At 39.8% G+C, this 24,172-nt stretch overlaps 1 protein-coding gene across 2 annotated transcripts in view; it reads right to left on the bottom strand.

Moving 5' to 3' along the window:
- Positions 1–6,598: 6,598 nt before the first annotated feature.
- The window catches only part of LOC124606755 (juvenile hormone esterase-like), a 101,002-nt gene continuing 83,428 nt past the window's right edge, over positions 6,599–24,172 (bottom strand). For both annotated transcript variants that reach the window (XM_047138804.1, XM_047138805.1), the window contains exons 7-10: positions 23,092–23,258; positions 19,422–19,566; positions 8,192–8,327; positions 6,599–7,687 (exon numbers count right to left, since the gene is read on the bottom strand). In XM_047138804.1, coding sequence (XP_046994760.1) covers positions 7,507–7,687; positions 8,192–8,327; positions 19,422–19,566; positions 23,092–23,258 — 629 coding nt within the window. In that variant the 3' untranslated portion in view covers positions 6,599–7,506. The remainder of the gene's footprint in view (positions 7,688–8,191; positions 8,328–19,421; positions 19,567–23,091; positions 23,259–24,172) is intronic.

Raw genomic sequence — 24,172 nt, 5'->3', positions numbered from 1 at the left:
ACATCGTTAAGATAATGTTAATAATGTTTCGATAATGTTAAGACAAATCGCCAACAGAAAGGGGGCCATAGTTCCGTGTAAAGTAAGACGTGTTGACAGCCAGCCGAGGAAATGGTTGTGCTGTCAAGTGCAAGCCATGACAAACCCAACGGCAGCTTGAAAGTGACTAAACACATTCAGAAGTAATACCAGCCAAAACGCTCTAGAAAGACCATTGGAAGAACCAGGGAAAGGAACTCTACGAGAAAAACTCGCCCGAGAGCCCTGAAATTTAGTACTTCAGCGGCTAGTGCATAGAACCACTTCAGTGGCTAGTCCATAGAGTCAAGACATTTATTACCAGAAAGCAGCTAGCAGCAGCATCACAGCCGTGTCATAAAGAAGAATGCCACAGCCGAGCATCGAAGTCAGTATAGAGTGACACTTTGACGCTCCTGCAGTAAAACTACCAGATGTCTGTACACATTCGAGGGATAACAACTAAGTTTCAACAAAGTATCCAGCAACAGTTATTATCTTGAGGTCTGTGCCTGTGAACAATAAGCGCTGTGAAGTAGCAAAGAGTAACATTGTACATTTTCTGTGTCACAATACAGAGAGGAACAAGCAGAGCCTCTCACTTGTCTCTGAGTGTGAAGAAGAAATAATGGACTGCTTCGACTCTAATGTTAATCGTTGTTACAATATCACTCACCCTAATAAGTATGTTAATGCGTATCAGCTCATCATTCCTGGCAATCAGTTACTGTTCTCCGTGACTTCACATACAAAGCCTCCTGGGTATGGTGCATCGTTAACACTTGTTATACTCTGTTCGAACTTCTTCGCCCACTCATATACACTAGTGTTCGACTCGAACATCCACCACCATAATTCAGGGCCATCCGACGGTGAATTTCTGTTTTTTTCAACCCCTCATCTAGTGGAAGTCTAACGACACTCCGCTGCTCCACATTGGTTCAAACCTGCAAGGGTGTCGCCGTTTCGTGTCACTGTTTCCCAGCATCCCGTTCGCGAGGTAGGCGTGCCATCCCCATCTCATAATAGTTCTAGGATACTACGACAAAATAAAAAAGAACACAAACTTTGTAGAAGTTTTTTACTTCTCATACAGCTTTTGAGGTTTTTTATTGAATTGTCCTTGCATTTCCAACAACAAAAAGTTTAGTGATTAGCAATTAAAAATTGAAATATAATATTTTAGCAGTAATTCGCTACGTTTCCATGCCGAAAGGCAAGGACCGAATTTCGTAACCGTTATACGCTTTCGCGTTTGCATGTTAAGGTCTGTTGCTGATTTGCTAGCCCATGTAATTATGGCACCAATAAAACAGCTGTTACAATTTTTGATTTAGTCAGCACAATCACTATTTCTCATTAATTAGACCAGTCGTAAACAGCTTCAGCCTAATATTTCTACTTATCCTTCACTGCACAAAAAGCCTTTCCGTCCGTTATTAGCCGAAAATTCTTAAAACCAGGACGAATCCTGACAGCCCAAACACGTTTCAAAACCGGATGCGTTTACACGAGAGCGAAAGTCAATTGCGGGATTGGGAAACCGGCAAGTAGAAACGGATTTCCAGAGTAGATTCTGAAGTGTTTGCATGACCACCCAGACGCGGTATTGTGAAATCGAATTACGAAATCTCGTTTTGGGAGCTTCATGTAAACGTATTGATTCTGATTCAGCATTTTTTACTTAATATTTGGATTTGCTACAGAGGAAAAATTGAAACAATCACATTAAAAAAAAAAGTTAATAAAAGTGTAATATTGTGCTGAAATTCAGTAACAACAAATGTTGATGTAAAGTTTTACCACCATCAACACACCCTTCAAATTATTTCCTTCAGTCTATCAAATACAGAAAGTAAAGTGACCATAGCAGTGTACACATTATACCGACAAGAATAATTCCTTTTCTTTTCTGTCAACACAAATTAGTCTCATAGTCTGACTGCAGGGCGTTTCCTCTGTGTTATGTTTATATATACTTTGAATTGGTTTCAAATGTAAATTAGAGAAATGAAACAGTACCATTGAGAAAAATATGTATGTTATCATAAAATAATTTTACATTCATGAAAATTACAGAGGTACATGCATTTCGATACAATTTTCGAAATTTTTATCGTCAAATAATGCTCGGAAATGTTTAAAGCTTAGTTTCCGTGTGTTTCTCAGAAGTGCGCTTTACTGCTTTAGGAGATTAACATAGGATCACGGGACATCAAATTCTTCCTATAATTGTGAACCAAATCACAGAGAGTAGAGCGGTCCTATAGGTTCCACCGTTTTATAAAAGCGAAATTTCCCCAAGATTCTGTAACTTTATCGTGTCCCTAATACGCCATTTTGAGTTGAGTCTAATGAATTTAGAAAAGGTATCTGTCACTGAAAAGAGCTTTATGTAATGAATTAGATACACTACAATCACATAAGATCTTATTTACAGAACAGTATAATGATCCCTGACTTGTAGATTTCAGTGCTGCGTGCAGTCTCACGTGATTCAACCATGAACTCTAGCCATCATAGCATTGGGTCACAGACAACCACGATATGTTCCTGGGGAACCATTCTCCATTCCGTGCGAGAGCGAGTCCGCAAAGCATCAGCAGTGGCTACGGAGTCATGACCAACAAGTAACGGACCGACCAACCGGATCCCCGACACGTTCCGTCTGCGTCATGTCAACCGAGGGAATCCGTTAAACCAGTCGATCTTTGGAGAAGACTTTCACACAATCTTCACTATCTCCCGTGACAGAGCTGCTGCTGGTTCAAGAGTTCAGGTTGTCTTCAGCACACAGTAAAGTTGAATGCCGCATCCATTACCGAAATAAAATCTTTATTTCTTCATCGACAATTTACAGCTTACGAATTGGTACTTATCAGATGTACCTGATATGAAATAAATAGTTCACAATTTCTAAACAGTGTTCGAGATAAATAGTAGTATTCTAAGGGATGTTTTCCTATGTGACAAATAATCATAAGCACTCTTTTTTTATTAATGCAACGATATTTTGGGAAGGTTGCTGAGGACATATGAACAATGTCTTCAATTCTCCTTACTGTCAGGAGGTGTGATAACGCTGCCGCCACAGTATAGTTTATACCTCTCGTTGAGAAGCAAGAACTTATAGGTACGTGAGGTTTGCTCTCTGCTGTGGCGAGCGACATACTGATTTTTCCGTATCGCTAAGCCAAGGTCAGGTTGGCAGAGCCTAACGCACGCCGCAAACAGGCCGACAAATAATCTTAAGTAGAATTAAATACTAAAATATTGTTGCAAAACTTGGACAACTTATGTAAAACTAAGCCAATGTCAACCGTTTCAAATCTCAGCCTGATCCGATAATCAGTTTAATCAAATATCCAGTTTTTTTGAAAATTTAAAAGCGCTTATCATTGTACGAGGGCTGTCCACAAAGTACATTACGTTTTGGAATTAAAAATAAATAAAGCATTGGAAATTTTTTTTATTATATACATATGAAAGCCACACTTAAATACTACTTTTCTACATAGTTGCCATTTATATTAAGACACTTATCGTAGCGATGGACGAGCTTGGAAATTCCTTCGTCGTAAAATTCGGCCGCCCGCTCCTTCAACCACGTGGTTACCTCTTCTTGAAACTGTGCGTTGTCATCAAAACGCTGCATAGCCAACCACTTCTTCACTGCTGGGAAAAAGTGTAAGTCGCTCGGTTTCAGGTCAGGACTGTACGGCGGATGAGGAAACAACTCCCACTTAAAAGATTCGAGAACTTCACGAGTGGCATTTGCCGTGTGGGCCCGGGCGTTGTCGTGAATCAGCAAGACCTTTGAGCTCAACTTTCCCCTGCGCTTGTTTTGTATTGCTTTTCTGAGGTTGTGCAGAGTTTGGCAATACCTTTGAGAGTTTATTGTAGTGCCTCTTCCAGGAAATCCACAAAAATCACACCTTTTCTGTCCCAAAAGACAGTCGCCATCACCTTCCTTGCCGACATTGTTTGCATGCATTTCTTGGTTTTTGGGGGGAATTTGTGTGCCCCCACTGCATTGACAACAATTTTGTCTCGCAGTTCACATGCTTAGCTCATGTTTCGTCACCAGTAACGATTCGATCGAGTAATGAGTCGCCATCTTTCTCGTAAGCGTCCAAAAACGTTAACGCTGCAGCCATTCGCAGATTTTTGTGAATCTCTGTCAAAATTTTTGGTATCAATCTTGCAAAAAAATTGTGGTAACCAAGCTTTTCGGTAATGATTTCGTGCAACAAACTTCGTGAAATTTGTGAAAAACTCATAGAGAGTTCCGTTATTGTGAAATTACGGTTTTCACGGACCGCGGCATCGACTTTTTCGAAAAGTTCGGCAGTCACTATGCTGGGTCTTCCACTTCGCTCTTCGTCGTGAACGTTAGTTCGGCCATTTTTAAATTTTATGACCCATTGACGCACTCGACCTTCAGTGATTATGTTGTCCCCATACACTTCACAAAGCTGCCGATAGGTTTCTATCGGTGTACAGTTTTTTACAATCAGAAACCTTATTACAGCACGCACTTCACACTTCGCGGCATTTTCAATTAACGCTGACATTTCAAACTGTCACAGTAACTCAACGGAGTACAGCAGGAACCTCTCACTAGCACGGCAGGATGCCGACTGAGCGGCGGAATGCCATGACACCGAGTTGGCCGCGCTAGCTCCGCCCCTAACGGACACAAACGAAAACGTAATGTACTTTGTGGATAGCCCTCGTAGTTAGAAGGCTTTAAGTTTGGAATTGTGTTCGTTTGGCTGTAAAAACATTCTGTAGAGGTTTTTGGAAAGTTACCTCTTTCACTTTTGAATTATTCCATTATTTTCGAAATGTTAAAAGGCATTACAATGAAGTTCGGGATTTACGTCTTTGGAATTAAATTCAGTTTATCATAAAAACATATGGTAGAAGTTTCAATGAAGTTACCTCCTTTGATTTTTCAACTATTAATCAAAAATCAAATTTTGTCCCAAAAATTAGAAAACGTATTGTTTCACTTGCTTTAGTATGTTAGATACAAAGCTAAAATGACAGCACTGCATTTCGCGTAAGTACGAGGGTTGCCCGGAAAATAATGCACCACAGTTTTTATTTTTCAACAATTCTTTTTTGAATATAATGAGAATTACACACACGAAAGAATGATGTTTTATCTACACACCCCACTCTTCCACGTAATCTTCACTCCGTTCTATGGCCTTTCTCCAGCGCGAAAAGAGGGTGTGTATGCCCTGTCGGTAGCAGTCCTTGTCCTGGTGGCGGAGACAGTCCTTCATTGTGTGAATCACCTCCTTGTCTTCCTCAAAATGTCTTTCACGAATGGGATCCTTTAATGGCCCAAACAAGTGGAAGTCCGAGAGGACTAGGTCAGGTGCGTCAGATGTGACAACCGTGGAGATTAAAATTTAAAGTTATAGAGGAGAGAATTTTATAAAGTATAAATGGAGAATAGACCTACGTATCTAGAGAAACATTGGGATCGTTGTAGGTCCTCAACTGACAACTACATAGCCAGTTTTTAGTAGAAAAGCGCTGTTGCCGATCCTGAAGCAAGGCTAGAGCGAGAGGTACTTTCACCGTCCGCACCACGTATATATAAATACCAAAGTGTGTGCACCTAGCAAGTTATTCGGTCGCCGTCAGTCATAAGGAATGAGTTACGCTGTGCTACAGAATGTGTCATTCTGTCGACCGTGGTGTCCACATAAGCCTCGGATGGCACTAATGACGACTAACGTGACTTTTTTTCGATCCAACGAGATATTGGTTACATCTTGTAAAACTGTAAATAAGTGAACTTATTAGGATTAATAATTTACTTGGAAAGCCCGTCTTCCATTTTCGATGTTCCGTTTTGTGTGCAGCCCGCTGCAAAACGCACGACGTCTGAGATTATTCTCCATTTTAATTGCTTTATTTAATCACGAACTAAGAGTAGAACTCCTTCTGGACTGCGTCAAGTGCTCAGAATGATAGAACAAGCCCTAATAATATTCCGAATTAAGGCTTGTGCATGTGAACCTTTGTGAGAATATACTCCTCAGTTACGATAGTAGAGTTTTATTTATCGTAGTGGCTCTTGATTCCTCTGCTTCATTCTTAGAGTGCTAGAACATTTCATTACAGTTTCGATGAGCTAAATGGTGGGTTTGTGGACTCTAGGAACAGTACGGCTTTCTGTCTATTCGCACAAATAATTCACAGACCCTTGTGAAAGGCAATTATATCAAAAAATCACAAAGTGCTACCAAACATTAAAATGTTCAAAAAGTAAACAAAAAATAACAAACCAAATAATTTTATCTGTCGCTCCACGCTCCAACATCACAGTATAATTCATACCTAGAACATTACATAACCAGACACAGACTGATCCTTTGCATGCAACATTTTAATGCATTTTTATGGCCCATGTTACGAAATAATGTAACAGAAAACATCCCAAATAAACGTTACACTTCTCCCATTCGATAAATACGATGTTAAATATAAGTGAGTATCATTTTTAAGAGCCATAATCCTTTCAGTATCTCTACAGATAAAAATGAAACAAATATTTTTTGTAGAAATGAACATATGCACATTTGGGTACTGCTTTATTGGATGTAAACATATTTCACTATATAATAGGGATTTCTATGTTACTGATTACACAATATCTGTTAAATTAATGTACCATTTCATTAAATCCCTTCAAGTTTCCATTTGCATCAATTAGACACAAAAATACAAGTTCTCAGGCGATTGTGTCCAACCCATTGTCAGGCGGTAGCTATCAGCATTTTGCACTTGACGGTGATAGCGTATTAATTTGGCGAAAGTTTGTGAAGTTTTAATCACATACTGTTACAGCATTCCTGAGAATATATTACCAAACTACACGCTGAGAGACTCTGAATCAGCGGAATGTACCATTTCCTTCAGCATAAAACATGGGGCACTGTGTATAACCGCAAATTAAATGCAAGAAAACAAGGTATCGCCGACAACTGCGATTTATGAGTGCTGCAGATGTCGAGAATCGGTCATTTCATGGTAGCACAATAGCGCAGAAACTGCCGATAAGTACAGGAACAACGGATTTATTCCTTTAAAAATCTGTTGCTGAAATTCGTGTGCAAAAATTGTAACTACTCTGGCAGTACTAAAGGTAGTAGTATTTCAACGGGGACTGACACGCGGTGGCTGTCTACTATAAAATTTAGTAACCACATTAATGTCAAACCATGTTCATAAATTTCAAAACCTAATCGCTATTACAGTTAACATCAGTGGCTATGGGGAATTGAAGATAGGTGCAAAACATTTTTTTACTTTTTCAATGTTTAATCGAAAATTTGATGACATTCGGAGCAGTAGCGCAGGCACAATCAAACATACCACTCATTTGTCATATTTTACATTTTTTCACTCAGAATTGTGGCACACCTGTCACTGTAAAATCATTGCCGAGAGACGTTACAGATTTGCTTATAGCTCCTCCTTCACGGCACTGTGATGGTGTATAAGAGGCAGCGATCTCCAAAAGTCCCCTCGCTGCTGCATCAGATCGGTCTTGACTTCCAGCTTCTGACCTATGTCCAGATATTCCAAGTCTGCCTCCGACGTGACTCTTGGCCAATGTAGTGGTTCTTCGTTGGGTGTTGGATTCCTACAAATTATTGCGTCAATTTTATGTTACTATCCACATTTACGAGCTTGCTGGAGATGTATACAAACTTTTCGGAGAATAATATGGGTTAACTAACACATGAAAAACAGTCAAAGCTTTCATGCTAAGATTTTCCGCCACTTTTATTATGTACAACAATGAAAACAGGTATTATCATTAATTGTCATTAAATTCTTGCACAGTTTTATTGTACACGTTATTTCAATTTAATTTTTAGGGTGATTTGCAGTTATATAAACGTTCAAAAAACTGACAAGAAAGTATAAACATCAAGTCTCAGTGGTAAATAGTTCCGTAAAACAGTATTATATATCTTCATTAGAGACACGTAATGATTCATTTATTCTCTACTAAGTCAATATTTCCTTTTCTAACTGGGACAGGGCCAAATAGGTACTAAAAAGCAAGATCCCTTAGCTGTTGTTCACATGCAATAAAATTTACATTTATTTTCATATATTTTATAATTGTTATGCTACTTACCCAGTTGTTGCAAAGTTTGTCCATAGTTTGGTCATTAATCTTACAATCTCCTGGTCTTTCTCAGGAACTTCACTGGTTACTGGGCAGAAAGTGAGGTTTGAAAATAAATAATATAAGTCGTCTCCGTGGCATGCACCTGCAATATTTTTTGCAGCTACAAACGATGAAGCACAATCATTGCATAATCCGTTACTTACATGACGCATATAATCACCTGCACTATTTCTATTGAAATACGAAAGCAATAATAAAAAAGAATACATCAGCCTTTCTCCTTGCACATGTTACAAATGAAACATAGATTTTACACCAAAGTAAATACACTTTTCTGCTGACTATCATGCTGAGAGTGTTCATTTAGATATAAGTGTGTGGTATGGGATGTGTACAAAAGAAATTATTTCAGACCAGATATAAAATTTGATTTACTACCTGTCGGACATTTCATGTTATTAAGAAAAATGATAATAGGTCTTTGTCGGTTCGTATTCAACTACCTTCTTTGCCGATGACAACTCCAGTTCAAGATTAAAAGAGGTCTTTTTTTCTTGTAGTGTTGCAGCTATGGACATAATTATTCTCCTCAAGCAGTTTTTTTAATTGTGCGCTTCCTCACTGAACATGTGTCTTGTGGATGTGGAATGCCCAACTCCTTTAAGAGGTGCCCGTGAGATAACTGTGTATCAAAATAACATAGTGTCTTTCTGCTCGCTTTTGTGCAATCAGTGCTTCCTTCCTAAGCTACTAATTATCTTATAAAATTATATGAGTGTAGAACGGTAATATGATGATTTGTTTGATCCTCAAATAAACAACTATTGGAAGAGAAAAACCACTGAAATTTACTGTCTGAGAAGTCCAAAAAGATGTTCCTATTAGCTCACTTCTTCATCAATACGTATCCAGAAATGTGACATCTATTCATGTGGGCCGGCCGGAGTGGCCGTGCGGTTCTAGGCGCTGCAGTTTGGAGCCGAGCGACCGCTACGGTCGCAGGTTCGAATCCTTCCTCGGGCCTGGATGTGTGTGATGTCCTTAGGTTAGTTAGGTTTAATTAGTTCTAAGTTCTAGGCGACTGATGACCTCAGAAGTTAAGTCGCATAGTGCTCAGAGCCATTTGAACCATTTTGTTCATGTGGTACAGTAATGGTTGACATTTGTCTTAGTGTTTTACAGAACTCTATATGCTATCTTTTTTCTAAATTGTCTGTTCTATTGCAGGAAACCATTCACTAATTATATTCCACTTTATCGCTGGAAAAGGTAATAAGAAACACACATCGCGAGTACTTTGGAAGTATGCAATGTAACAATGTAAGTAATTTAACCTAACGCAGCTTTATATAGTAGAATATCCGTCATTTTTTTGACGGGGTAGTTGTGGATGCTCTTAAAAATCACTCAAAATGGAATGAAATACCTCGCATCACATAGCATTAATTACGTCAATTCGTAGTGTACATACAACGATGTGTAATACCATTAATGATGTATAATATTAGTATTTTATCCATTTTCAGCAACTGAACTTGTATATTTTGAAATAATGAGCAACCAGGTCCATAAAAGAAGGTTAAATTCCTTAACCAGTTTCAGGCACTTGGTACCCTCTTCAGGACGTTATAAATATCACGTTATATGCGAGTCTGTACAATGAGATGCCTGTGCCATATTGCTGTGGTCATGTGGGTCATAGCGCCTGTATAAAAATGGTATAAGAGATCTATGTTCCATTTTTTTGGCGATTAGGGCATGAGAAGCAAGACTTATTCCAGCAACACGCTAAAGTATGCCACTCATACCTCGAAGGACTGTGCTGGCTATCGCACGCGCTGAATTATTTACCGTTGAAAATATTCGTCGATGAGACCAGATGACATCATTACTTACTTAATTTGCATATGGATTTGTACAAGCATCAAAGACATCATCTCTATAGACCTTCCACAAGGAAAGTTTTGGCGGTCTCCGTGTCGTCCTAAAAATACAGACTTGATTAGGGGTGATGATGTTGAAGGGTTAACAGGAGTACATTTCCTTGACGTCGAGAACTACGATCAGAAAATGACATACGAAGTATATAACCGAAAGAAAAATCAGGTAGCCTCAGATCAGGTGAAGGAGAAGGAACAGGCTCATCATTCGTAAGTCCTCGAAACCAGCTGGTAAAGCTATCCCATAGAAAATTTTAGACCAGTATTACTTATCTCAAGCCGATAAATTTATCTTTTTCCTGGAAACTTCTTCTCATCGAGTAAACACAGTGTATGTAACTGCTGTTAAAAGTACTGTCTCTTTCGCAGGCATTCTTCAGAAGACCATTTTATCAGGTTACCTTCCATTCAGAAGGCTGTTGCACGCAGCGACTGTTATATTGACTTGTAAATAATAGATTTCAGCTATCAGTCGCCCTTTTTAAATTTTATTGTCACATCTAGATTTCTCAGTTTGGATTCCGTAGAAACACTGGAACACGTGAGGCAATACTGATCTTACAACTTATCTTAGAAGAAAGATTAAGGAAAGGCAAACCTACGTTTCTAGCATTTGTAGACTTAGAGAAAGCTTTTGACAATGTTGACTGGAATACTCTCTTTCAAATTCTAAAGGTGGCAGGGGTAAAATACAGGGAGCGAAAGGCTATTTACAATTTGTACAGAAACCAGATGGCAGTTATAAGAGTCGAGGGACATGAAAGGGAAGCAGTGGTTGGGAAGGGAGTAAGACAAGGTTGTAGCCTCTCCCCGATGTTGTTCAATCTGTATATTGAGCAAGCAGTAAAGGAAACAAAAGAAAAATTAGGTGTAGGTATTAAAATTCATGGAGAAGAAATAAAAACTTTGAGGTTCGCCGATGACATTGTAATTCTGTCAGAGACAGCAAAGGACTTGGAAGAGCAGTTCAATGGAATGGACAGTGTCTTGAAAGGAGGATATAAGATGAACATCAACAAAAGCAAAACAAGGATAATGGAATGTAGTCTAATTAAGTCGGGTGATGCTGAGGGATTTAGATTAGGAAATGAGGCATTTAAAGTAGTAAAGGAGTTTTGCTATTTGGGGAGCAAAATAACTGATGATGGTCGAAGTAGAGAGGATATAAAATGTAGGCTGGCAATGGCAAGGAAAGCGTTTCTGAAGAAGAGAAAATTGTTAACATCCAGTATTGATTTAAGTGTCAGGAAGTCATTTCTGAAAGTATTCGTATGGAGTGTAGCCACGTATGGAAGTGAAACATGGACGATAAATAGTTTGGACAAGAAGAGAATAGAAGCTTTCGAAATGTGGTGCTACAGAAGAATGCTGAAGATTAGATGGGTAGATCACATAACTAATGAGGAAGTATTGAATAGGATTGGGGAGAAGAGAAGTTTGTGGCACAACTTGACCAGAAGAAGGGATCGGTTGGTAGGACATGTTCTGAGGCATCAAGGGATCACCAATTTAGTATTGGAGGGCAGCGTGGAGCGTAAAAATCGTAGAGGGAGACCAAGAGATGAATACACTAAGCAGATTCAGAAGGATGTAGGTTGCAGTAGGTACTGGGAGATGAAAAAGCTTGCACAGGATAGAGTAGCATGGAGAGCTGCATCAAACCAGTCTCAGGACTGAAGACCACAACAACAACATCTAGATTTCAGCAAGAAACTAGCCATTCTCAATGCACTACCATTTTTGATCAACATGCATTGATCAAAAATGATAGTGGATTGAGAATGGCTAGTTTCTAGCTGAAATCTAGATCTGACAATAAAATTTAAAAAGGGCGACTGATAGCTGAAATCAGTTACTTACAGGACTTTTTTACTCACGAAGCATGCTATAGTTTAGTGTCACATAGAATCTACTTTCACTCTGTATGTGAATTTCAGACCCATCTGCGACGGAAATTGTCCTCCACCTTACAGTAGTCCAATGTGCACTTTTATGAGTACCTCAATGGACGATCATCTTTTAACGAATGTTGAGAGCTAAGCTCCAGTCTGATCGCCTCTTACACATGTGACATTCACGAAGCTTACTGCAGATGGAATCGTGTCATCACACAATGAAGAGTTCACACCGTAGTTCATTTGAGTTGGTCATAACATCTACTAGAGTTGAAAATTGTAATACTGATCGCCGAGCTTGGATGAAGCTTGTGGATACCAAACAATGACGAGAATGTTTGTCAAGATCCGTGAACTAGATATGGAGTTGACCACTGCTACGACTAACATTGTCCGTGGTTGATCTGTCTCTTCGTAGAATTCCTGTAGACCTAGTAAATCATGTCTTGGTATTATTGTATCAAGTTCACATTGTGCTGTGACAAGACCACACTCAACTTGGATGACGACTGTCCAGTGTTCCGTAGAGCTGGAGTTGTGATTTTACCGTACTAATGCATTCCAGTGTACAAACTCAGTTGACAAGACCTTTCAGATTCATGACTAAAGGGGTGACTTTTGAAGTTGATACGAAACAATGGGCCACTGTCGAGTCATAGTTGGTATTATACGGTGGAGCAATGAGTATCATGTATACTTCTGCTATAGATTCATGGATCTCAAAAAAGTTTTTGTGCAATTTTTATCAAGATCCGAGTTTAAAAAAAGCTGGAATGCGAGGTACGTTAGTAACTGAAGAATATACAGGGTGAGTCACTAACTATTGCCACCTAGAATAACTCCGAAAGTATGATAGTAGCTGAAAAGTTTCTGGGACAGTTGTTGAATGGGACAACGGAGGCCACAATATGACGCTGGTTTTTTGTTGCTAGGTGGGGCCGCGTTAGAGATATGAAGGTCAACTTTTTTTTTAATGAGATGCTGTAGTTTGTACTTTTTTCTGAAAGCGGCTATCGAGATGAATCCAATGATGTGTAACAATAAGGTCTTTGAAGGTCAACGAAGATCACAAAGATGAACGCCCATTTATATAAGTTGTTAAGAAGTGATGACCATTGGTATCAATTTAGTGCTGCAATCTTCTTATCACGGATTGATTGGTATTCCTTATCACTTCAGCACTTATCGAAGCACATGCTCTGACAATTTTCTTTCGTATATCGTGCAACAGTAAATATTCGCCGAATACGACGTATCCATCTAACGTGCCATTGACATGTAAACACTATTCGACGGTTTTTGCAATACGACACTGGTAGGAACGGTAAGACTAGTATCGTCGAATCAAGCGAATGTGAAAAATGTTTTCGTTCGGAAAACAAGTCGATCTGCTTCTCATTTACGGAGAATGGCAACGAAATTCAGTAATAGGAGAGACTTATACGCTGAAAGATATCCTCAACGTAATCACGAACTCGAACTACACGTCGTATATTTAAACACGTGTATGATAAACTGCAAACAACTGAGCCTTTAACGCATCGGAAACATATCCGGCAAAGGAAAGTTACTAACAAGGAAACGGAAATTGGTACTCTTGCCACGGTGGTTTGAGATCCTTGTATTAGTTCGTGTCAAATCGCAAGGGAATCTGGCAAGAGCCAGAGGTGTATTGCTCGTGTTCTGCATCGCCATAAATATCATCCTTACCAAATCAGTTCTTGGTAGAGACTAACTGATACGGATTGTATGTGTCATATTGAATTCTGCCGATGGGTTCAACTTCAGACTCACAGGGATTATTATTTTGATGTTAATTAATGACGAGACTACATTCACGAACCATGGAAATCATAATTTGCATAACATGCGTTATTGGGCAACTGAAAATCCATGTTGGCTGCGGCAAGTTGCATACCAAAAACATTTGTCGATGAATGAACGGTGTGGAAATCTTAATGGTAGGAAGTACACAACATTCCTGCAAGAAATATTAGGTTTCTTATAGGAACAAGGGGTAGAATGTGGTATCACCACAATGAATATCTAACACATTTTTCGCTGATGGCTAGAAATGAGTTGCAGAGACAATGCCCAAATCGTTGGATTGGACGCGGAGATGTGTCGTGGCCTGCTCGTTCGCCACACTTGACGCCTCTTGATTTTTTTTTTTTTCGTGTGGGGATTCGTAAAAGACATTGTTTATAAATACGTTCCAACGACACCTGAAGATATGCGAGAGAGAACAGTCACAGCATGTACTTCGATAAATGCCGAAGTGATAAGGAATACCACTCAGTCCATGATAAGAAGACTGCAGCACTGCATTGATACCAATGGTCATCACTTCGGACATCTTCTGTAAATGGACGTTCATGACACCTATGTGACCTTCGTTGACCTTAAAAGACCTTACTGTTACACATCACTGGATTCGTCTCGATAGCCGCTATCAGAAAATAAGCACCAAATAATAGCATCCCATTAAAAAAAAACAATTCTGACCTTCATATTTCTGACACGACCCCATCCAGCAACAAAAAACCAACGTCATATTATGGCCCCCGTTGTACCATGCAACTTTTGTCCCACAAACTTTTCAGTTCCTATCACACTTTCGGAGTTATTCTTGGTGGCAATAGTTAGTAACTCACAGTGTATACGTCAGTTCTAGAGTTTCACATATGTTTTAGCTTTGTAGTGATCAATGTAATTGAGAACTAATAGAAGAGACAGAAAAGTATAGTCCGTCTCACCACAACTATTCTTAGCAATCGTAAAAGTATTTTCAATACTCACGAACTGGGAAAAAGTAGAAGAAAATCATGTTAAAGTAAAATAACGTAGACAACTTTCATTTTGCTAGTGACGAACAGATTGTCTCTTTGGCGATTATCGTCAGCCATGGACCTTTACGTTGGCGGGGAGGCCTGCATGCCTCAGCGATAAAGATAGCCGTAGGTGCAACCACAACGGAGGGGGTATCTGTTGAGAGTCCAGACAAACATGAGGTTCCTGAAGAGGGGAGCAGCCTTTTCAGTAGTTGCAGGGGAAACAGTCTGGATGATTGACTGATATGGCCTTCCAACACTAACCAAAACGGCCTTTCTGTGCTGGTACTGCGAACGGCTGAAAGCAAGGGGAAACTACAGCCGTAATTTTTCCCGAGGGCAGGCAGTTTTACTGCATGGTTAAATGATGATGGCGTCCTCTTGGGTAAAATATTCCGGAGGTATAATAGTCACCCATTCGGATCACCGGGCGCGGACTACTCAAGAGGACGTCGTTATCAGGAGAAATAAAACTGGCGTTCTACGGATCGGAGCGTGGAATGTCAGATCGCTTAATCAGGCAGGTAGGTTAGAAAATTTAAAATGGGAAATGGATAGGTTAAAGTTAGATATAGTGAGAATTAGCGAAGTTCGGTGGCAAGAGGAACAAGACTTTTGGTCAGGTGAATACAGGGTTATAAATACAAAATCAAATAGGGGTAATGCAGGAGTAGGTTTAATAATCAATAAAAAATAGGAGTGAGGATAAGCTACTACAAACAGCATAGTGAACGCATTATTGTGGCCAAGATAGACACGAAGCCCACGCCTACTACAGTAGTACAAGTTTATATGCCAACTAGCTCTGCAGATGACGAAGAAATTGAGGAAATGTGTGGTGAGATAAAAGAAATTATTCCGATAGTGAAGTGAGACGAAAATTTAATTGTCATGGGTGACTGGAATTCAATAATAGGAAAAGAAAGAGAAGAAAACGTAGTAGGTGAATATGGGTTGGGGGTAAGAAATGAAAGAGGAAGCTGCCTGGTAGAATTTTGGACAGAGCATAACTTAATCATAGCTAACACTTGGTTCAAGAATCATAAAAGAAGATTGTATATATGGAAGAAGCCTGGAGATACTGACAGGTTTCAGATAGATTATATAATGGTAAGACAGAGATTTAGGAACAAGGTTTTAAATTGTAAGACATTTCCAGGGGCAGATGCGGATTCTTACCACAATCTATTGGTTATGAACTGTAGATTAAAACTGAAGAAACTGCAAAAAGGTGTGAATTTAAGGAGATAGGACCTGGATAAACTGACTAAACCAGAGGTTGTACAGAGTTTCAGGGAGAACATAAGAGAACGACTGACAAGAATGGGGGAAAGAAATACAGTAGAAGAAGAATGGGTAGCTTTGAGAGATGAATCAGCGAAGGTAGCAAAGTAGGTAAAAAGACGAGGGCTAGTAGAAATTCTTGGGTCACAGAAGAGAAAACGAATTTAATAGATCAAAGGAGAAAATATAAAAATGCAGGAAATAAAGCAGCAAAAAGGAATACAAACGTCTCAAATATGAGATCGCCAGGAAGTGCAAAATGACTAAGCAGGCATGGCTGGAGGACAAATGTAAGGATGTAGAGGCTTATCTCACTAGGGGTAAGATAGATACTGCCTACAGGAAAATTAAAGAGACCTTTGGAGTAAAGAGAACCACTTTTATGAATATCAGGAGATTAGATGGATACCCAGTTCAAAGCAAAGAAGGGAAGCAGAAAGGTGGAAGGAGTATATAGAGGGTCTATACAAGATCGAGGTACTTGAGGGCAATATTATGGAATTGGAAGAGGATGCAGATGAAGATGAAATGGGAGATTTGATACTGCGTGAAGAGTTTGACAGAACACTGAAAGACCAAAGTCGAAACAAGGCCCCAGGTGTAGACAACATTCATTAGAGCTACTGACAGCCTTGGGAGAGCCAGGTCTAAGAAAACTCTACTATCTGGTAAGCAAAATGTATGAGACTGGCGAAATACCCTCAGACTTCAAGAAGAATATAATAATTCCAATCCCAAAGAAAGCAGGTGTTGACAGATGTGAAAATTGACGAACTATCAGGTTAATAAGTCACGGCGGCAAAATACTAACGCGAATTCTTTACAGACGAATGGAAAAACTGGTAGAAGCTCACCTCGGGGAAGATCAGTTTGGATTGCTTAGAAATATTCGAACATTTGAGGCAATACTGACACTACGACATATCTTAGAAGCTACATTAAGGAAATGCAAACCTACGTTTCTAGCATTTGTAGACTTAGAGAAAGCTTTTGACAATGTTGACTGGAATACTCTCTTTCAAATTCTAAAGGTGGCAGGGGTAAAATACAGGGAGCGAAAGGCTATTTACAATTTGTACAGAAAGCAGATGGCAGTTATAAGAGTCGAGGGACATTAAAGGGAAGCAGTTGTTGGGAAGAGAGTGAGACACTGTTGTAGCCTCTCTACGATGCTATTCAATCAGTATATTGAGCAAGCAGTAAAGGAAACGAAAGAAACGTTCGGAGTAGGCATTAAAATCCATGGAGAAGAAATAAAAACTTTAAGTTTCCCCGATGACATTGTAATTCTGTCAGAGACAGCAAAGGACTTGGAAGAGCAGCTGAACGGAATGATTAGTGTCTTGAAAGGAGGATATAAGATGAGCATCAACAAAAGCAAAACGAGGATAGTGGAATGTAGTCGAGTTAACTCGGGTGATGCTGAGGGAATTAGATTAAGGAATGAGACACTTAAAGTAGTGAATGAGTTTTGCTATTTGGGGAGCAAAATAACTGATGATGTTCAAAGTAGAGAGGATATAAAATGTAGACTGGCAATGGCAAGGAAAGCGTTTCTGAAGAAGAGAAATTTGTTAACATCGAGTATAGATTTAAGTCTCAGGAAGTCGTTTCTGGGAGTATTTGTATGGAGTGTAGTCATGTATGGAACTGAAACATGGACAATAAATAATTCGGATATGAAGAGAATAGAAGCTTTCGCAATGTGGTGCTACAGAAGAATGCTGAAGATTAGATGGGTGGATCACATAACTAATGAAGAGATATTGAATAGAATTGGGGAGAAGAGCATTTTGTGGCACAACTTGACTAGAAGAAGGGATTGGTTGGTAGGACATTTTCTGAGGCATCATGGGATCACCAATTTTTTATTGGAGGGCAGCGTGGAGGGCAAAAATCGTAGAGGGAGACCAAGAGATGAATACACTAAGCATATTCAGAATGATGTAGGCTGCAGTACGTACTGGGAGATGAAGCAGCTTGCCCAGGATAGAGTAGCATGGAGAGCTGCATCAAACCAGTCTCAGGCCTGAAGACCACAACAACAACAGCGTCAAAAACGAATGAAAGAACATAGTAGATCGAGTATGAAAGTGTGTATGCAAATCAATTGTACTGAGATAAAATTATAAACCAAGACATCAAATAGTAAATAATTCACATTAGCTATAGAATCTTAGAACTTCCTGGTTAGCTTTTTGTAGTATGGAGAACGGAAGACAGCTGTTCAGGCAGTCAACGAAACAGACAGGAGAATATTACAGACCTGCAGTAATTTTGTTGAGCTAAACAGAATTTTTTGTCCTTCCGACGAATCTGAAAAGGAAGCCTTGCAAACGGAGTGTATTAACATTTTTGATATAGACCTATAGACGTATAATTTGTTGACCTTTCGTTTGAAAACCAATCACAAAGTAAGGGTTGCTCAGAGAGCCTTGGAGCGGTATACACCGCCCTGACCCATTAGTGTGACAAAATCCTGAATAACACCTTTTTCAAAATCCTGAATAACACCTTTTTCAGCGCAGACCGCTGCGAGACCACAGTCTCTGTCTATGACAGTCAGATTACCATCTGTGTGGTCCAGTTAAAGATGCTTCAAGAGGCCATCGGTTCAGCTCGAGTCAATATGTGGAGGAACCTGAGTCTACGTGGCTTGTTGCGCTCCGAAGGCCACTTTTCAAGGAAGCATTGGAAAGCTTGTGCAACTGGGGACGAAGTGCACTGAAAATCAGGGTGACTTTGTTGGAATGTATCAACAGAAATTGTGTTCTCTTGTTGTATCAAATTATCTAAACTGATAACTTATTGACTCACCCTGGTAAACAATGTAGGAATAAAATGGATTCTTAGGGCGAACAGTGTCGTACAATGGGATATCTGGGGGAAGCAGAGTGGCAGACTGGCGGAATCCTATCCAGGAGCATACGTCAAATGATGGTAGTCATAATGATGGTGGTGAAGGTTGCGCTTGTAAGTTGAAGTAGCTGAAGTAAAAATGTTATATTTCCCCAAATTAATAGTATCAAATTAATAGTATCTTATTTTACTAGAACCCTAACATAGGAAATGTAAGTTCTTGAGGCGTAACAGCTTTGCCTATAGTGTTGCGTATCAGAGTACTGTGTCTTTCGTTGCATTAATTTACACTTATTCATTAAACTGTGTTGTATTACTAGAAGAATGAAATATGTTAGAGTAACTTTAAAGGGTCCTTAGCACGACAGGTTTTAAATAGCGTCACTGAGACTGCTGCAGAGCAGAGCAGCATTCAGCGTAGTCTTACCTACGTCCTTGTCCTGAGCTCCATACGATACCGACAGACTGAACTTGCCGTTGTACGAAAACAGGTACAGGTACACGGGAGCTCTGTCCTTGTACTTTCTTGCCACGTCATCTGTATTCCAGGTAATATAGCGATCCGTGTACAACTGGAAATAGAGAAATAAACTGTTTCGTAAGTGATACATCTCTTTAGAATTCACATTTAAATTAGAAATGCGGTTGTATTACTCTTGAACTAAATGAAGAATAATGTTTAGCGTTTCAAAGTAATCACTTGAGCTCCATAATATCAACAATTGGATATAAAGTCACCTTGTATGAGTACATTCTCTTAAATCACTTAGATATTTGAGATTTAGTGACATACTAGATTGCTCATCTGTCTATGTACAACGGGTATCCAGAAAGTAAGTTGCGATCGGTCATGAAATGAAAACCACCGAGAGAAAATCCGATGACCCTTTGCTCAGATTGTTGGGCAGTGTCTATAGGATATCAGTCGATCGCGTCGAGGATGTAAAGATGCCTAGAAAATATTGTCTCCCGCCACGTATGTGTGCCTGGCGAGAGATTTCGCCTGACTTCGTACAACCCCATTGAACGTAACTCTCACGCATTTCCTTCGTCACGACAATCTCAGCCGCACACTGCAGAAGCTATGAAGACTCTCTTGTAGCGTTTCCGATGGAAAGTGATTGATTACCCGCCTTACAGTCCGGACGTGTCGCCCTCTGATTTTCATCTCTGCTCACGTGAACCGCTGGCTATGAATACAATATTTTGGCACCGTGAAGACCAGCGTTTAGACTTTGTGGGAGGCACAGGCTGCTGCTTTTTATGACGAGGCTATTAGAATGTTGGTACAACGCTATTATACGTATATGTCAAAGTCGGAGAAGTGAGTATGTAGGGGAGTAGCTGGGAGGTGTAGCTAACTCATGCCAAATAAAACACCTCGAATTTTGGCTGTGATTTCCATTTTGCGACCGATCGGATCTTACTTTCTGGGCATTCCTCGTATTGCCTGTTCATTACCTTCAAGATTTCGCATGGCTGCTCAGCTTTACAGTGTTAAATGCTTCTCTAGGAGCATAATATTTATGAACGTGGCTTATTTTATTAATCCATTTTTTTAGTTACTTGGGGCACATAATTGTTTCTGCACATTCTTTACCTTTTGTTAAAGTATACAGAATTCCTTTTAGTACCTTCGCATTCTTGTCTTATTACTGCAGTAAGGAATCTATAAGTGTAGGTTGTGATCGTCAAACAGTTTTCACATATTCGGTTCGTCCCATTTTCTTGTGCAGTGATTTTCTTTGGGAAATTATCTGATTGTATGTCGTAAGTTGCCCAGATTTTGCACACAAGCTCAAATGCCTCCTGTTTTGTATGTATCCAACTTACTTTATAAATCATAATAGAGTTCACCTACTTCCTCTACCATACAGTGCTATGTCAGTCATTACCTGCTCACTTAACTGTACAACTTTACCTGCGATATTATCTGCACTCTTTCCTACATTTCAAATATATTAGCCAATGAATTCATATTTTTCACGTGGACGAAACGTTTCGGTTCCCTAGTGGCTAGCGTCACCGTCTGCTGATGCGGATACGGCAGGCTCGAATCTCGACAACCATTTCACATTGTTTGATGGTGGAAAAGTCTGGAGATTGGTTAAGTCCGACTGTTGAGGACAAATAAGTCGCCACTTGATATAACAGGCAGCCAAACACAGACGCAAGTCCAAGTGGCGTCAAATACGAAAGTATACCAGCAGGCTGATAGCTGCACGACATTTATTTATTTTACTATTTGTCGTGAGTGATTACCGATCTATTATGCAATGTTACTGAGACATGCTTTTATGTCTGAAGGGAATTCTGCAATCTACAACTGTATGAAATACATTAAATGTATTTGCGATTTCGAATACGATAAGACGCCAGCTGTACAATTTATCGGTGACACACGAAGATTTTTGTCAGATCAGGATTCGAAACTCTATTTCCAACTTTACGCGAGCGGTCATCTTAACAACTTCGGATATCTGAGTGCGCTTCTAAGACTGCCCCAAACTTCCATATGTTAGCGTGTGTCCAAGCTCTGCTCTCGCACAATCATTGCGACTCTCACACAGGAAAAGACTTACTTGTCGTCGTCGCGGATTGGCCTGTCATTGTAAACGCTATTCGCAGTATTTGTTTTTAAATTTATGCTATGCAATATGTGCCGAAGTGGTTAAGGCGACTGCTGGTGTAAAGTAAAAAACCAGTTTCGAATCCCGCTCTGGCACAGATTTTCCTATGTCGCCAATATCTTGTACAGCTGGAGTCTTATCGTATTTGCAGTTGTGGATACATTTCTTGTATTTCGTACAGCTGTAGATTGCAGCAGTGCATGTAGTATTTACATGCCTAGGCAAAGGCTGCGATAGTGATAAAAAAAAGTCTCTATCTGTCTGGTAATCAAAGTGACTGTGCGAGTGCAGGATGTAGACACATGGAGGTTTCGATCGGTCCTGGAAGCGTGCTCAGACAGCCGAAATGGTTAAGGCGACCCCTCGCCTACAGCTGCGAATCCGGGTTCGAGTCCGGTCTGGCACAAGCTTTCGTACGTAGCCAATAAACTGTATAGATGGAATCTCCAGGTATTCGCAAATGAGAATACATTTCTTGTATTTACAATAGCCCTACGACAGTATGCTCATTCTTCCACTACACAACATGATTTCTGCCACAATTTCCATTTGTAAATGTATTTCTATCTCTGTCTCTTCCATTTTGATTTTCCGTCTTCGCATGTACTATTTCATTACTAAGCGACTTATAGCGCTAACTTGTCCATTTCCTTCTTGGTATTTTTAATATTTAGTGGCTGATTTCTTAATTAAATTATCCACTGTCACTTCGATCTTGGATCTTCCGTATCTAGAGAGACACGTTTAGCATAACTTTCATTCACACTGCGTTTTGTTAATTCCCTAGTCACCTAGCGTCTACTGTTTCATTCACCCCAGAGACAGAAAGATAAATTATATTCGACTCATTTTTCTCAATCTACATCACACGAAGTTTTTACTACAGTGCAAAAATGGGGCATGAATCAAGTGGCGCAGAAATCGTTACAAGAGGAAATGTAGTGACCTGCCATAGGCCTACAGAGGGAGATCTGTTTGGGTTAATGTATTCTCCCCTCTTCTAGTCAATGGGCACCCTGATCACTACGTAGCACGTATTTAGATCGTCTGGCGGATTTTGTTCACCAACAAGGGTATCGAAAATAATATACTGTTTGAAGCAGCTGCAACTTCAGTAGATTGTCTCTGGATTGTTCAAAATGTTTAAAGTATTCCGTATGGAGCAAGTCCCTTGGCTGCCAGAGGACCGTCAGGCCAATAACGGTTTGATGAAATTTGTGTCTCCGAATTATCACACGTTGCATATCCTGGTTGTTGGTTTGAAGTGCCATTAATGTGAAGGCCTCTACCCTCATCAGCTAGATCACGGCTATATAAAAGGTGACGTTGGTTTTTCTAAATGATTTTATGATCCTGTTGACTGACTATGATAAGAAAGTTTCATACACAAAAAACCAAAAATCTTATTTTTTAACATTTTTCTAACCTCCGCAAACGGTGAATTCGATATACTGATTTAATACTTACTTGTGTTAGAGCAGTAAGAGAGAGAGTGCCAGATGGGAAGTAAAAGTCATATATTTTCTTTGTGATGATCTTCGCTTCTGGAGGCGAACGGTATAGTAAAGTCAAAGGGAACAATCTGTCGCTGTCGCGTTCAAACTCCCGTAGCAAGGTCTCATTTGTAAAGAAAGCTGCAGAAAAAGTTAGAGGCAACAGTAAAATATCATCACATTAATTATGTAACACTTCTGAATAAAAGTTTCAATAGTAACATTTTAGTAAATGTAGTATTGTGTTAGAGAGGGCGAGCACATGTAACGTTCCATATTTAAACTTCGGCTTGCTCTGTGAAACAGATGTGAGAAACAACTTCATACGAGTGAAGTAGTGGAGGTATAAATATTCTTCGGAATGAGTCAAAGGGTAACACTTCTACTGGATAGCCTACGACGTTAAATTAACTCAAGCACATGTTAATGAAGATAAAAGGAGAAGTCAGTGAAAGTAGTCCCTCGAAAAGCCTTGGAAGCCTGAGCATGCATGTGGGACATGAGCTCGGCCATTTTCCTCGTATTGGAGATGGTAGAGGTAACACTTTCTGCAGCAGCAACTAGTAATATGAGACGAAACATGTTTTAGTGTGTGTGTGTGTGTGTGTGTGTGTGTGTGTGTGTGTGTGTGTGTGTGCGCGCGCGCGCATGAGAAGGAGGGAGGGGGGTGGGAGAGAGAGAAAGAGAGAGAGAGAGAGAGAGAGAGAGAGCTTCTGGAAAGCTATGGATGTAGTTAGTAGCTGCATTTACGGGCGTAGTATCTACACAGTATCTACACTGCACTCAAAGCTCCCACACCACAAAGACACTTGCAATACAAAAATTTAAAATAACGTTTTTATATTAATGCTATAGTGTCTCCCCTCTGAAAAGTAATTTTTATATAAGTTGATTGGGTTGAATTTTGGTGGACAGCTGATGTCAATGAAGTAAGCAATCGCCTCCCAAACTCTGCGTTCTGACGCATGAAAAGTTCAGGGACGCCCGGTAAAACTTGTGGCACTTCAATTGGCAAAGTAGGTAGCACTTATTAAAAAAGCTTGACATCTTTCAGA

Source organism: Schistocerca americana, chromosome 3 (assembly GCF_021461395.2).
Source record: "Schistocerca americana isolate TAMUIC-IGC-003095 chromosome 3, iqSchAmer2.1, whole genome shotgun sequence".
Taxonomy (NCBI): domain Eukaryota; kingdom Metazoa; phylum Arthropoda; class Insecta; order Orthoptera; family Acrididae; genus Schistocerca; species Schistocerca americana.
Note: the sequence above shows the minus strand (reverse complement) of the source record. Positions and strands in the feature narration are given on the sequence as shown.